Source organism: Rhinoderma darwinii, chromosome 3 (assembly GCF_050947455.1).
Source record: "Rhinoderma darwinii isolate aRhiDar2 chromosome 3, aRhiDar2.hap1, whole genome shotgun sequence".
Classification (NCBI taxonomy): Eukaryota; Metazoa; Chordata; class Amphibia; order Anura; family Rhinodermatidae; genus Rhinoderma; species Rhinoderma darwinii.
Window position 1 is genome coordinate 417,463,545 of NC_134689.1, and position 17,063 is coordinate 417,480,607.

The window sequence follows — 17,063 nt, forward strand, 5'->3', positions numbered from 1 at the left end:
AATGGATCGAAAGATTGTGCATATAAGTAGGTGCACACACAATCGCTAATTGAATACAGAGAGTTTAATTAAAGTGATATACATATATATATAAAGGTCAGGGTATTTTGTGCAACTTTATAATTAGTTTTTATTCAGAATTGTTTTTACTTTTTGAGAAACAGCTGCTTTGTATCCTGTATACAGAGCAGCTGTATCTTACACTGAATCCTGTATCCGTCAGGCCAGCGGCACTGACAGGTTCAGTGTCAGCGGGTCCTGCGTGTCTCTGACAGTTCATAACTTAGAAGTGATCGATTACAGGTGGATCCTCTGTGTCAGAGACACGCAGGACCGACTGACACTGAACCAGTCAGTCCCGCAGACCTGACGGATTCAGCTCCTAGCTCATGATACAGCTGCTCTGTATACAGGATACAAAGCAGCTGTATCTCAAAAACTAAAAATAATAGACATTTTTATTTAAACACAAAAATAGCTTTTAAAGGTTTACATAGCCTTTAATGGCGTTTTCACATCAGGGTCATTTATGACATATCCAGAGGATATGCCATAAATGTCAGATAGATGCAGGTCCCACCACTGGGACCTGACCTATTTCTAGAGCAGGGCCCCCAAAACCCTGTTCTAGCTTTCTGTGTTCCCGCTGATGCCTGTGATTTCCGACCATGTAAGAAGAAAACAGTGTAGCTCGCTGACCTACACTGTTTCCGTAATTCCAGAGAAGTGAGTGGCAGTTGTGGTAGTAGTGGCAGCGTAGCTTCGCAAGCTGCGCTGTTTCTGTAACTACCATTCACTACTATGGAAGTTACGTTACGAGCTATGCCGTTTTCTACTTACATGGTCGAAATCACAAGCGTCAGCGGGAACACAGGAAGCTAGAACGGGGCTTAAGGGGCCCCGTTCTAGTGATAGATGCGGGTCCCAGAGGTGGGACATGCATCTATCTGACATTTATGACATATCCTGTGGATATGTCATAAATGTCCCTGATGGGAAAACCCCTTTAAGTGAAAAATATACAAATTAAAACATAGAAAGAAATAAGTTAACAGAAAAAAACCACATAAAAGTAGCTGAGTATTCACCTTGGTTATCTGTGGCGAGTCCACTGTTTTTTTTTAAATAAAAACACTCAGAAGTTTCAATGAGCATAGCGCAGGGGTCCTGGACATGTTAGTTCCCGGTGAGCTCTGCTTTCTTTGTCTATCCAATGTTTTCTATTACCTGACGGTTTGTAGTCTACCCACACAAAACCCATGGCAAAGTCACAGATTCTAGAAGTTTCAGGACTACCCAACTATAATTAGTAGACATTCTTACGCTCCGAGCTTTTACTCAAAGGAATTGATAACGTCCTTGCGCTATGGTTGTCCTTCGGTACAGCTGTGCAACAACATTAGCTCAAAGTGGTAGAACCATCAAAAATTAACTCCTTACTTACTCCCTGTTTGCTTTACTCTTTTGCTGCTCTAATTCCGGTCCAATCCTGAGAAGTTGTGGAAAATGATATAAGAACTCCTAGAATAGATAATGCATGAGCAGAAAGGAGTGATCTGGAGATGAACTGGGACGTTAGGAAGGACATAGGAAACAGTGCCACACTTGCCATGAGGCGAGGTGAGCCGACAGCCTCAGGCGGCGCCACCTAGCCGAAAATGGGGGGGTCATCAATGGCGTAACTACAACGGTAGCAGCCATAGCGGCTGCTACGGGGCCCGTGGCTTGAGGGGGCCCATGCCGCTAGCCGACACGCCCCCCCCGTATGCCCGGTGGCGCCGCTAGCAGCCGTTATGGCTGCTACTGCTGTAGTGACGATACTACGGGGCCCGCACCGCCGAGCCTCTAACATTTATGGGCCGGGCGACATGGGCCCCCTCATGCCCGGGGGCGTCGCTAGCACCGGAGGGGGCCCCGGTGCTAGAGACAGCCACCCTGTCTTGCAGTAATTGTACTTGCGTCTATAGCACGCAGGTACAAATACATGCATTAGTGTTGAATGGCGGGCATGTTCCGACCATTCAACGCCTTACAATGACGCTGATAGGGGGGCAAAATGATTTGCCCCGCCAATCAGCGCCTTTCAACAACGATAGCGTCGCGATGACGTCATCGCGCCGCTTCCGTGCTTGAAAGGCTCTGATTGACGGGGCAAGTCATTCTGCACCGCCAGTCAGCGCCTTTGAACGATGCGTCGTTCAGCACCAGCAGACCAGCTCAGAAGAGAGCAGATCTGCATTGCCACCGGACGGGATCATGTGAGTATGTAAAGTTTTATTTTTTTTCTCTACTAAAACTGTGAGTGGCATTATCTACAGTGGGGGCTCTATCTACAGGGGGGGTCGTCTATATGTGGGGATGTGGACCACTGTATACAGGGGGGTCGGGTCTATATGTTGGCTACTATATACAGGGGGGGTCTATATGGGGATGTGGGCCACTATATACAGGGGGTCTATATGGGGATGTGGTACACTATGCACAGGGGGGTATATATGTGTGGATGTGGGCCACTATATACAGGGGGGGTCTATATGTGGGGATGTGGGGCACTATCTACAGAGGGGTCTATATGTCTGGATGTGGGGCACTATATACAGGGGGTCTATATGTGGGGCACTATCTACAGGGGGGTCTATATATGGGGATGTGGGACACTATATGCAGGGGGAGCTATATGTGGGGCACTATATACAGGGGGAGCTATATGTGGGACACTATATACAGGGGGAGCTATATGTGAGGTACTATCTACAGACACAGTGTATGGTACCATTATAATCAGGGACACAGTGTATGGCGCTATTATATTTAGAAGTTTTGAGAATTTTAAATTCGTTTATAGGTGCAGAAATGTTTTAAAAGAGAGAAGCTGAAGACATCTGAGCAGAAAACTGCAGAAATGGGTCATGGCCGGGAGAAGTCATCATAGAGGTCTTGACCAGAGTGAGAAGAAAAGAACTAGAATCTAAGACGTCACCGGTGAGTCACTCAATGTAAATGTTTATTCTGCCTCTAATCAGCACTGTAGTCACTGTATGATCTGCAGCGAGATGATGGGTGGTATGATTTTTTTTTGTGAAACCGCATCTGCCAGCATATCCTTACCATTGTTTGGTCCATGCTGGGAGCTGTAGTTTTACGCCGTACAAACCTATACGGCAGGGGTTAAACTAAATTGAGCTGTATTTGTTCTGGTGCTGCATATATGTACTGAGCTTTGTTCTGGTGCTGTATATATGTATGAGCTTGGTTCTATTGCTCCATTTATGTACTTGTAAAGGATCTGCCAGACACAGCTTCTGTGTCGACGCCCGTGGGTAATCAGTCTGCACCTGCTCCTAAGTCTGAGAGAGTGACACGATCTTTTACCAGTCAGGCTGGGAGGCTGAGGAGTGGGAGAGCCTATCACAGCATGGCCAGACGGAGCTAGCTCCCGCCCTCTGTCTATTTATACCTGCATTTCCTGCTCCTCCTTTGCCTGTGATTCTTTCCTGTTTCCTGGCTCTGTTGCTCCTGCTGCTCCTGCTATTATTATTATTATTGACCTTGCTTCATTTTGACCCTGGCTTTACTGACTACGCTCCTGCTATGCGATTGGTACCTCGTACACTCCTGGTTTGACTCGGCTCGTTGGAGATTGGTCTGTCCTTCTCCTCGGCCTTCCATCCTGAAACTAATGGCCAAACTGAGAGGACTAATCAGTCTCTAGAACAATATTTAAGGTGTTTTATCTCTGACTGTCAATATGATTGGGTCTCGTTCATTCCCCTCGCCGAATTTTCCCTTAATAACCGGGTCAGTAACGCGTCAGGGGTCTCCCCCTTTTTCTGTAATTTTGGGTTTAATCCACGGTTCTCCTCTGTTTCACCTGGTAGTTCCAACAATCCCGATGTAGATGTCATTCATCAGGAACTGTGCACAGTCTGAGCCCAGGTTCAGAAGAGCCTAGAGGCGTCCCAGAGCATACAAAAGACTCAGGCAGATAGAAGACGTTCTGCTATTCCGTTGCTTGTGGTCAGGGATCTGGTGTGGCTATCTTCTAAAAATTTGCGCCTTAAAGTCCTGTCCAAAAAATTTGCTCCCCGATATATAGGGCCGTACAAGTTAATTGAATTCCTTAACCCTGTCTCCTTCCGACTGGAGTTACCCCCGTCTTTTTGAGTACACAACGTGTTCCATCCCTCCCTCCTTAAAGGCTGCTCCCCGTCCTTGGCTCCCTCGAGGAAACCTCCGGTCCTTGTTCTCACCCCTGAAGGGGTAGAATTCGAGGTGGCCAAGATTGTGGACAGCAGGATGGTCCAAGGCTCTTTCCAGTACCTGGTCCATTGGAGAGGATACGGGCCTGAGGAGAGGACTTGGGTACCCGCCCGGGATGTTCACGCTGGGGTATTGCTCAGGAGGTTCCATCTTCGCTTCCCCAATAAGCCAGGTCCACTTAGAAAGGGTCCAGTGGCCCCTCTTAAAAGGGGGGGGGGTACTGTAAAGGATCTGCCAGACACAGCTTCTGTGTCGACGCCCGTGGGTCATCAGTCTGCACCTGTTCCTAAGTCTGAGAGAGTGACACAATCTTCTACCAGTGAGGCTGGGAGGCTGAGGAGTGGGAGAGCCTATCACAGCCTTGCCAGACGGAGCTAGCTCCCGCCCTCTGTCTATTTATACCTGCATTTCCTGCTCCTCCTTTGCCTGTGATTCTTTCCTGTTTCCTGGCTCTGCTGCTCCTGCTATTATTATTATTATTGACCTTGCTTCATTTTGACCCTGGCTTTACTGACTACGCTCCTGCTCTGCGATTGGTACCTCGCACACTCCTGGTTTGACTCGGCTCGTTCACTACTCTTGTTGCTCACGGTGTTGCCGTGGTCAACTGCCCCATTTCCCTTAGCTTCTGTGTACCCTTGTCTGTTTGTCTGTCGTGCACTTATTGAGCGTAGGGACCGTCGCCCAGTTGTACGCCGTCACCTAGGACGGGCCGTTGCAAGTAGGCAGGGACTGAGTGGCGGGTAGATTAGCGCTCACCTGTCTGTCTCCCTACCCCATCATAACAGTACTGAGCTAGGTTCTGGTGTTTTATATATGTACTGAGGTTTGTTCTAGTGCTGTATATATATGTACTGAGCTTGGTTCTGTTGTTGTATTTATGTATGAGCTTGGATCTAGTGCTGTATATATATATATATATATATATATATATATATATGTATGAACCTCGTTCTGGTGCTGTATATATGTCAGAGCTTGGTTCTAGTACCGTATTTATGTACTGAGCTTACTTGTGGTACTGTATTTATATATATATACATATATATATATATATATATATATATATATATATATAGAGAAAAGCATAGAACACAGAGACGGCACCAGGACTTCAAGTCAGATGGAAAGCAAAGTGGATTTATTCACCTCAGAAAAAACAGCAACGTTTCGGTTCAACAGGAACCTTTCTCAAGCCATAACAAACAGAAAATAGTGCCAAGTATATATAGGAGGTGCGTACAACAGTTAGCAATAAAACAATTAGCTGTACAATTCTCATTAAATGTATAAAACTGTGATTGAAATAGTGTATTACAAACATTGTCAATATGGTGCAATATTGGATCTTCAAACAGACATATATAGATCTCAAAATATCAGAAGCAAAGTGTACATACACCATGTAAAATGGATAATCAGTACATAATAGGATTACTCATAGAATCAGCAGGGGCCAATTATAGATTAATTTAGATCTATAAACTTACTGTTTACGATCTCTCCATATCAGCAGCGTGTAGTGTTCGCGCGTCTCCATTGCGCATGCTCCAAAATGGCGTCGAACCCGGATATTGAGTCCGGTGGAACGCATCGTGCAGCGCAATCGCTACTGCGCATGCGCGGAGACGGAACTTGCGTTCCAGCCCCATTGCGCAGGCGCAGGAAGCGAAAACAGTATGTATACTATGTAGAATTTCAAGCCAATATAATACTTGGAAGAAAACGTCTTGACTAAGATCCCCCAGATAGAGAATCACTATTTATATTATAAAAGATTGCTTACGTTTGAAAAATACAAATCCATATATTCCTCTATGCCCATTAGAGAAATGTGACTATAGTCACCAATGGGATAGAATAGAGTAGACCATATTGGAAAAAAAATTAAATAATTTCAAACGGACATGCTGACACAATCATATGTCATAACCATATATATATTTATATCTATTATTCAAGAGATGCCAATCAATAGGGAGATAACCTATACAATATATAGTAAAGCCCTGTATCAAACTAAATGAGGTTGGATATGGATGTGTGGACATTAGATATACTACAATGCTGAAATCGATGCTGTATATGCAAATATAGGAATAGAATTTTCCAACTGGGACTCAAATGGTCCCAATAAATGGGCCTCTGCTGTTTATCAGAATCCTTCATGATGTTTGACAATTCCATGTGTTTCTAGAAAGTGAAAAAAAGAGCAAAACAAAATAAATTACAATATGATATTCACAATCACAAAATTTAGAAAAAAGGATTTTTTTAAAAACAATATATACATGAGAGAGAAATCAAGATAAGACTTCAACCTATCCATATATAGAACACAAGCTATACCAACAATGAACAACGCCCATCGTACCCCCCAACATCCGCAGGCAAGTTACCTCCTACTCTATTACATATGCGGGCCATAAGAGTATTCTATATTAAGCCCCTTAGGAGACATAGTTTCCAACTTAAAAATCCACTCTAGCTCTTTTTTCTTCAGGGCCAAACCTCTATCACCCCCACGTCTCATTTGAGGTACAGAATCAATGACTCTGAATCTCAACTGTGACAAGCTATGATTTTTCTCACAAAAGTGTCTTGATACTGGTAAATCTTGTCTTTTTGTTTTGATGTTAGATTTATGGTTTCTCATCCTGAGACGTATTTCTGTTGTGGTCTCACCCACATAATGCAAACCACAGGGGCAACTTAATAAGTAGATAACAAAGGATGAATGACATGTAAAGAAACCTTTAATTTTAATGACACTACCAGTTTGGGGATGATTAAACGAATCCCCTTTTATCATATAATCACAGATATTACATCCCAGACAGGGGTAACAACCCAATTTAGGGGGTACTATAAATCTTTGAATCTTCCGATTCGACCCAATGTCGGCTCTCACAAGACTATTTTTAATCGTTTTGCCTCGTCTGTAGGCCATCATCGGTCTCTCCTGAAATTCAATAATCTCAGGAAAGGTTCTACTCAAGACCTGCCAGTCCCTCCTCAGGATCTCTCCTATTTGGGAACTAAATGTGGAGAAAGTGGAAACAAATGGTAGCCGGACCTGTCTTTCTACACTTGGCTTTCCACCTAAAAGCACCTGTCTGTCCAATGCTTCAACTTTACGTCTATTTATCCTCAGGATATGATTTGGATATCCTCGATCAGAGAATTTTTTGCACATCTGATCGAGTCGTGAGGATAATCTGTCCTCATGGCTGACAACCCTCTTGACTCTGATCAGTTGGCTATACGGCAATGATTTTAACAATGCCCCTGGATGCCCACTAGAAAAATGTAGCATATTATTCCTATCCGTTTTTTTGGAAAAAAGATCAGAAATCAACTTGTTTCCAGAAATAGAAATATGAGTATCTAGGAATTCAATGGCGGTGGTAGAGAACGCCATAGTGAATAGAATAGTCGGATTTAAACCATTAAGAAATACTACAAAATCCTGTAATTGACCAATTGATCCGGTCCAGATGAGGAAGACATCGTCTATGTATCTCCACCACCGCAGTACTTGACTGAAGTGGTGGGACACATAGACAAGGTCCTCCTCCAGCCGCCGCATAAAAATGTTTGCATAGGTCGGGGCCATATTTGACCCCATTGCAGTTCCTCTCTTTTGCAGATAAAATTTATCCCCTACCAAAAAATAGCTTTTTGTAAGGATAAATTCCAATAGTGATTTAATGAAGTCAATTTTGTCCCTAGAGAAGCCTGACTTTTCGAGATAAAAAAGTGAGGCATCAATACCCTCTTGATGGGTAATTGAGGTATACAGACTACCCACATCAAGGGTAACCAAGACCGACTGATCAGGGATCGTGAGATCTTGTATCCTGACCAGGAAGTCTGAGGTGTCCCTGATGTAGGAGTCCGCACCAATGGCAAACTGCCGGAGTGTTTTATCAATGAACATAGCCATTGGGACAAATAGAGAGTCATTTCCTGATACTATTGGACGTCCTGGTGGCCGAGTCAGATCCTTATGGATTTTTGGCAGGAGATAAAGCACGGGAGTGACAGGGAATTTAACCTTCAAAAATTCACACAGATTTCTATCTATGATTTTCCTTTTAAATGCGCTGGAAATTAAATTATCCAGCTCACGTAAAAACATAAACTTAGGGTCACCCGGTAGTACTGCATATATGTTAGTATCATTAAGTTGATTGGTCATTTCCTGTAGATAAAGGGAGGTGTCCATAACCACTATGGCACCTCCCTTATCCGCTGGTTTAATGGTTAGATTACTATTATCCATTAATTCCTTGAGTGCCATATTTTCGGCACGTGTCAAATTTCTTTGAACAAACTGACTACTCTGTGAATTTTTTAAAGAGTCTACCTGATCTTTGACTAATGCAATATAAGTTTCAACAGCATGGATATTTTGGGGAGGCTGAAATTTACTTTTATTGTATAGCCCATAGTCCCTAAGGTGGAACATCTCATCCGCTGAGGCTATATTAAAATCAGTGGTACATATTGATTGCTCTGAGAAATATGCTTTAAGCCTTAATGACCTAAAAAAACATTCAAGATCTAAATTAAGTTTAAACCAATCAATAGGATAATTTGGACAAAAAGACAAGCCACGATTAAGCACTTTAACCTGTGGAACAGTTAATACATGTGACGATATATTCACCACTAGATCAGGGGGTTCTTCTTCCTGGTCTGATATTGCCGTATCCCCCGTATTGACGTCACGCGTCCCCTGGATTTGTTGTAATTCGATCTTCCTCCTATGTTTCCTCCCGCCCCTGCGGGTTCGCTTTCTCCTAGCATGGGAGTATCCATATTGTCGCCTAAAAAAGGTATAGCAAATTGGTCGTCGGAGAGTTCTGAATCCGTGATGTATGGCTCAGTTCCCCTCTGTCGTCTTCTTGGTCCTCTTTCGATCCTCCTGGGACCCCTTTTATATATATATATATATATATATATATATATATATATATATATCTATGAGCTTGGTTGTGGTACTGTATATATGTCAGAGATTGGTTCTGGAGCTGTAATTATATAGGATATATCTATAATAACAAAATTGCAGGGCAGATGGAATGGTTCTCAATTCATTGTATATTTCATGGGAAGCTGTCTGGTAGTTTTAACCCCTTGAACCGCCACCATGTGGTAATGCATGACCTGACAATATTCCCCTGTATGTTTTTTCTTAGATGCAGCAAAATCTTTAAAATCCACTTTTAAAACGGCGCACACTATATGCTAATTACTCATTAAAGGGTCCATGGGGCGGTGCCGCTATCCTGACGAGTCACATTGTCCTGCCTCCAAACCAATCTTTCCATGTTTGATTGACATCCCCTGGCTGATACAACTTTCTCGGATGTGCCATTGCCTTGTGACACTATATACAAAGGGGGGCTGCGTGGCACTATATAAAAGGGGAGCTGTGTGGCACTGTACACATGGGGGAGCTGTGTGGCACTATATACAAGGTGGAGGGCTGTGGCTCTATCTACAGGGGGCTGTGTGTGGCGCAAACTACAAGGGTCTGTGTGTGGCACTATTTACTGAGGGGGGGAAGTGCAGCACTATATACAAGGGAGGGCAGCTGTGTGGCACTATATACAGTGGAAGCTGTATGTCGCTATATACCAGGGGGGCTTTATGGCGATATCTACAGGTGGGCTGTATGGCACTATCTACAAGTGGGAGGTGGGGGTCGCTATCTACAAGTGGGGTGTGACACTGTTTATAGGCGGGGCTGTATAGCACTGTCTACAGGGGGGCTGTATGGCACATTCTACAGGGGGCACTATCTATAAGGGGGGCTGCTTGTGGCACCTGGGGGGGCCCAGTCAAGAGTTTTGTCTGTCTGCTATGGGGCCCAGTCTTTCCTAGTTACGCCCCATGGCGGCATTTTGAATCAGGGAAGGACTGGACCGGGGGAGGGGGCATGCCTTATTTTACTTACCTGATGTGCCGCATGATGATGCCCATCTGTAAGAACACTCCTCCTCCTCTCTGACTCTGTACGCAGCACGCGCCGCCAGAGAGGAGCAGGTCTGCAGATGGAGTGGTCGAGTGCTCTCTCCTCAAGAAGAGGAGTGACGAAATGCACGAGTTGAGCGGTGAGCGGTGGCCTGTATCAAAAACTGAGCGCCACTTACAGCGCTGACGCTCCTGCCTTCACTAATTTAAAAGGTGTTGGTCGGCTGGGGGACCGGGACCCGGGAGTAAACTGCAAGGGAGGTCTGGGCATTTTACTGACAGCCAAGAGCTCTATGAGGGGGGAATAATCCACCCTATAGAGTCCTCACGTTACTATAATGGAAGGATGCAGGGGAGGGGCGGTCTGAGCATCTGACTCACTGCAGAGGGCTCTATAGGGGGAGTATTCTGCCCTCCCTTTAGAGCAGCCAGTCGGATGCTCAGATTCCCCCTAACCTTTCAGTATAGTAACTAGTGAGGGCTCTATGGGGGAGATTATTCCCCCTATAGAGCCCTCTGCTGTCAGTAAAACGCCCAAACCCGCCCCTTGCAGTATACTCCGGGCCCCCAGCTTCGGCCGACCCCTTTTAAATTAGTAGGGGCAGGATCAAGCTGTTACCGATCACATCTAAGTTCATAACTTAGATGTGATCAATAATAGGTGACCTAATAGATGCAGGTCTCAGCACTGGATACAGCTGCTCTCTATACAGGATACAAAGCAGCTGTATCTCAAAAAGTACAAATCATCTTCAATAAAAAGTAATTAAAACTTGCACCAATCACATTGATAGATATATTCATATATATATATATATATATATATATATATATATATATATATATATATATATATAACTTTTTAAAGGTGTACATAGCCTTAAAACTGTAACTAAACTTTTATCATGTCATACTGACATGTCAGAAGTTTTCATTAGTGGGGGACCGAGCACTGAGACCCCCACCGATCGCTAAAGCGAAGCAGCTGAAGTGCTCGTGTGAGCGCTCAGCTGCTTCGTGTCTGTTCGGCTATTTCCGGAAATAAATGTATCGGTGTACGGACTCAATACAAAGTCTATGAGCCCGTACACAGATACATTTATTTCTGGAAAAAGCCAAACAGACACGAAGCGGCTGAGCATTCACAAGAGTGCTTCAGCTGCTTCGTTCTAGCGATTGGTGGGGGTCTCCGTGCTCGGACCCCCACCAATCCAAACTTCTGACATGTCACTATGACATGTCAGAGGTTTGTCGAACGTTTAGCTACACTTTAAGCTTTTTTTCAATAAAATGGTAAAAGTGGATTGTGTGGAAGAGTTATTTCAATAAAACTTTTTTTTTATGTCTCTGTTTTTGAATACTTCATTACCGCCTTAGTAATGGCAGTTGTCTGATTGAGAGCGTCCATTACTAAGAAGGGGCTTAGTGTTAGCCAGTAAAAAGGCTAGCACTAACCCCCTATTATTACCCCGCTACCCACCACCACCAGGAGTACCAGGAACAGCTGGGTACGATCCAGTACCCGACCATCTGAAGTGAAGGGTACTAGGGTGGCCACAGGCTGGTACTATCAGGCTAGGAATGGCTAAAAACCATGGCCCTTCCCACCCTGGTGATGCTACGCAGCTGTTGCTTTATTGTATCTGGCTGGTTATGAAAAATGGAGGGGATCTCACATTTTCAATTTATTTTAAAAAATGACGTGTGGTTCCCCCTATTTTTCATAACCAGCCAGATACAATAAAGCAGCTGCAGCCTAGCATCACCAGGGTGGGAAGGGCCACGTTTTTTGGCCCTTCCCAGCCTGATAATACCAGCCTGCGACCTAACCGTCGTTTCAGAAGGCCAGGTACTGAATCGTACTCGACTCTTCCCGGTATCCCTGGCGGCAGTGGGAATCGGGTTAATAATAGGGGTTAGTCATAGCCTTTTTACTGGCTAATGCTAAGCCCCAGCCTTAGTATTTGAACGCTGTCAATCAGACAGCTGCCATTACTAAGGCCATAATAAAGTATTCAAAAAACAGACATAAGAATTTTTTTTTATTGAAATCAAAACTCCCCCATGCAACCCTTTTTCACAATTTTTTTTTTTTTTAAAGTAGATCATTGAAGTAGTCCAATGAATCTACGACGTAGTCCAAACGGTCAAGCGGAACCCACCAAAAAAAAGTTAGCAGTATAAAATTTAACAATAGAAACCCATGCTCCACTGTTTGCTCTTGTAGACCACAGCATGGTTTATACCTGAGGCCTACAAGAGATCAGGAGCACAGTGATGACGCCAACTGCCCGGCACGATGATGTCACTGCATCATGCCGTCCACGCCGGGCCACTGAACTCAGTTAAAAATCATAAGTCAATTAGGTAATAAAAAGGGGACATAGATGATGTGTTAAACCATTTTCAGTGTTAATTCTGCGTTGTTGATCTATGATACTAAAGTAATACAGTAAGTAGAATTCTTTAAATCTTTTCTATACATTAAACAGCACTTTAACAAATAAACAACAAATGTTTTCCTATTTAAAAAAGTGTATATATTGCGTGTTTGTTGTGTAAAACTAGTAATGAGAAAACTCAGATAGAATTGGGGGGGCGTCTTTTTATAGTTCGCCTCAGGCAGCAGAGGGGCTAGGTTCACCCCTGATAGGAAGGAGTGAGAAACGGGACAGAAGGTGAGAGAAGAGCATTCAAAGAAGGATAAGAAGGTAGTGAGGGAGGTCAAGAAGGATAGGAAGGTTGTGAGGGAGGTAAAGAAGGATAGGTAGAGAGGGAGAGAGAGATGGAGAATAGAATGGGGAGAAGGAGGTAGGGAAAGGAAGGCAGTGACGGGAGGAGGGAGAGAGAGATAGGTAAGAAGTAAAGCAAGGAGAGAGGGAGTAAAGAAGGAAGAAATTAGGAAGGGAGAGGGGGATAGGGAGAAAGGAAGAAACAGATGGAGATTGGAATAGGGAGTGAGAGAGGAAGGGATCGGAAGGCAGCAAAGAAGGGAGGGAGAGAGGGATAGATAAGGAGTAAAGCAAAGGGAAAAGGAACTAAGGAGAAAGCCATAAGGGGGAGAGGGATACAATGGCAGTGGTCTTAACAAAGTTAGGCTTCGTTCGCATCTGCGTTGGAGGCTCTGTTAGGGGCCTCCGTCGCAGATCTGGCAGGGCTTACCGGAGATTACCGGAGACAATAGCGCAGCACGCTATGCTATTGTGTCCGGTAAAATCACGGACATCCCGTCGGAGAGCCGACAGAATCCATTGAGGTCAATGCGTTCTGTCGGCCACCGGCGGTGTCTGCTCGCCGACGGAATCCATTGCTTCCATTATTCCCTTGTTCTGCTCCTCTGATTGAGCAGAGTAACGGAATGTCACAACGAAGGTGTGAACACAGCCTAATTTGAACTTTTCTCTGAAGATAATTAATAAAATGAAATGTTTCATCTTTCCAGGTCCCGGACTCAGATTGTACTGACAGATGCACCATGGGATTCAGGAAGGCTGCCCTGCAAGGGAAACCATCAAGTTGCTATGCATGTGTTCCATGTCGACAAGGAGAGATCTCAAATCAGACAGGTACTGTAGTTGAATGCCCGGAGATGTTTCACAGCAGCCAACGTGTATGTCCAATGTTAAACAAGAATTTATCCCTGATCACTAATCCTCATACACAATCTTGAACCTAAAAAGCAGAAAGGGGTTGTCAAAAGTGGACAATTCTTCTAAGAGGGTTATCTGAGACCTTCGGTTCATGGCCTATCCTTAGGATAAGTCATTAATGTATGATCAGTGGAGGTGGAGTAGGATAAAGCAGCTGAGGCACTTACTGAAGCACTGTGGTCCATTCATTGTTTAACCAGGCACTGGGCCTACATACAGGTGTGAATGTGCCTGGTACTGGAGCTCGGTCCATTCAAGAGAGCTTTGCTGAGCTGGATTTAGCTGCCGTACCAGGAACAGCCACACGGGTAGGTATGGCTCTGTGCCTGAACAAACAATGAAGTGAGCACCATGGCCAATTCTTTATGCTGAAGTCAGGTTGTGGGGCACTTGGTGGTTGGACCTACGCTGATCATACATAGATGACCTATCCTAGGGTGTGTCCCCGACAATCCCACTAAGTTTTCAGCGTACCGTTAATCTCAAAAAAAGTTTTCACCCCTTTACTGAAATTTAACGTAACTGTACATCATAGTCAGAAGAGGGGGGAGTATGGAGCGGGCTCACAGGCTATATTACAACGGACACCGGACACTAACGGCCAGGATCAGAGATAACGCCGCGATCAATAGCAACAGTGACATATAAGCCATTAAGCATAGAGGGGTGCTGATGATTTCCATGGCAGCCTGGGGGCCCCCAGGCCTGACATATTAGTGCTCCTATTAAGCCCTGCCAGAAGCAATAATCCCCCTTTTCCAATAAAGTATTGTAAAAAAATAAGATAATTTGGATCGCCGGATTTATAAATGTACAAACTATTAGAATATGACATTATCTTACCCGCAGGATGAACGTCATAAAGAAACTGCCAGATTTTCTGCTTTTTGGTCACATTTGGTTCCAAAAACTGGAATGATAAATTATCAAAAATGGTACCAATAAAACTCCACAAATTGTTAGCATGACATGGCGGTCATTAAAATTTATTTCCGTCTATGTAATGCATGGAAGCGCTGGGTACGCCGGAGCAAGGTCCCCTTTCCATGTTGGTTGTATTCTCTAATAGAAGATATAGACAGGGGTTGTCTTGGTAAGATAACCCATTTGCTAACCTCCCAATCGCAGCCATCTTGACATATATACAATATGATTTGAGATCAGGATAGCCTCTTAAATAGCCTTAGGGACTGTGATGTTTCATGGTCCCTATGTCTATTTAATACAGTATAAAAAATAACAGAAGACAATGAAATCCGTATTATTTTTTCCTTCTATAGATTCCTTGAACTGCTTGAGGTGCCCATGGGATCAGTGGCCGAATCCTGAAAGATCCAGGTGTCTACCAAAGCCCATGGAGTTCTTGTCCTATGAAGATGCATTAGGAGCCACTTTAACTGCAACCAGCATAATGTCCTCAATTGTCCCTCCTCTTATCTTGAGGCTTTTCTTCTACCATAACAGCACACCACTTGTGAAAGCCAGTAATTGCTCTCTAAGTTGTCTTCTACTGATGTCCCTCAGCCTCTGCTTCTTCTGCTCTTTAGGATTTATTGGGTACCCAGATCATGATAAATGTCTTCTACGTCAGGTGTCTTTCGGTCTGGTCTTCACTCTCTGTGTTGCATGTATTTTGGCCAAGACAATCATGGTTGTTTTTGCGTTCATGGCCACTAGACCAGGAAGCAGTCTAAGAAAGTGGACTACCCTAAGAGTCTCCTACACAATTATTTATTTCTGTTTCCTGCTGCAATTAATATTGTGTATCACTTGGATGTCAGTTCGTCCTCCGTTTCCACAACTCAACACAGAAGATAAACCAGAACTCATCATTGTTAATTGTAATGAAGGGTCACCCATTGCCTTCTGGGCCATGCTCAGTTACCTTTTTATTTTGGCCACCATTAGTTTTATTGTAGCCTTCTTGGCTAGAAAACTTCTGGACAGTTTTAACGAAGCCCAGTTCATAACATTTAGTATGTTGGCCTTTCTTTGTGTTTGGCTATCTTTTATCCCAGCCTCCGTCAGTGCCCAGGGCAAATATACAGTGGCCATGGAGGTATTTGCCATCCTAGCATCTAGTTGGGCTTTGTTGATCTGTATGTTTCTTCCTAAATGTTTCATTTTACTTTTCAGGCCAGAGATGAACTCCAAAGAATATCTCATAATGAGAAATTTACGATAAAGGTCCAACAAGCAGATTATAGACCGAATACATTTTCACAAATATGATGTCTATGCTTCCAAAAACGAAGAAAATAAATCTTGATGTTCTGGAATCATCTGAGAAAGTAATTTAAACACCTTAACCCCTTAATGACCTGGCCATTTTGCACGTTAATGACCAAGGACTATTTTTTGTTTTTTCACGGTTGCATTCTAAGAGTCGTAATTTTTTTTTACATTTTGTCGACATAGCCGTATAAGGGCTTGTTTTTTGTGGGACGAGTTGTATTTTACAATTGCACCATTTTTGGGTGCATATAATATATCGATTAACTTTTATTAACTTTATTTTAGGAAATAATTGAAAATGAACAGCTATTCCAGCATTGCTTTTCACGGTATAAATTTACGCCGTTTACTATGCAGCGTAAATAACATGTTACCTTTATTCGATGGGTCGGCACGATTACAGGGATTCCAAATATGTAAAGGTTTTATGTTTTCCTACGTTTGCAAAATAAAAACCCTTTAAAAAAAAATAATAACTTGTTTTTTTTCATCGCCGCGTTCCAAGAGCCGTCATTTTTTTATTTTTCCGTCGATGTAACCGTATGTGGGCTTGTTTTTTGCGGGACAAGATGTAGTGTTCATTGTTAGTATTTTGGGGTACATGGCACTTATTGATTAACTTTTACTTTAGTTTTAATGGTGGGAACGGTAGAAAAAAAAGAATTTTGCCATAGTTTTTTAATTAATGTGTTAACTTTATTGTTTGAGTCATTACGATCACGGCTATACCATATATGCATTATTTGTTTTTACACTTTTACTAAATAAAACCACTTTTTGGGGAAAAAAAGTGGTTTCATTTTATTTTTGCTGTAATCATTTTCTTTTTTTTTCATTTATTTATTTATTTTTGTCCCACTAGGGGACTTCACCATGCGATCTGCTGATCCCTTATATAATGCTTTGGTATATTTAGTATAGTGTAAAACTGACAGG

At 43.4% G+C, this 17,063-nt stretch overlaps 1 protein-coding gene across 1 annotated transcript in view; it reads left to right on the plus strand.

Annotated features, from left to right (window-relative positions):
- The window catches only part of LOC142750581 (extracellular calcium-sensing receptor-like), a 29,948-nt gene extending 13,871 nt beyond the window's left edge, over nucleotides 1–16,077 (plus strand). Inside the window, exons 6-9 of the mRNA XM_075859578.1 lie at nucleotides 7,206–7,326; nucleotides 12,653–12,686; nucleotides 13,685–13,808; nucleotides 15,173–16,077. Of these exons, the coding sequence (XP_075715693.1) occupies nucleotides 7,206–7,326; nucleotides 12,653–12,686; nucleotides 13,685–13,808; nucleotides 15,173–16,077 (1,184 nt within the window). The remainder of the gene's footprint in view (nucleotides 1–7,205; nucleotides 7,327–12,652; nucleotides 12,687–13,684; nucleotides 13,809–15,172) is intronic.
- Nucleotides 16,078–17,063: the final 986 nt, after the last annotated feature.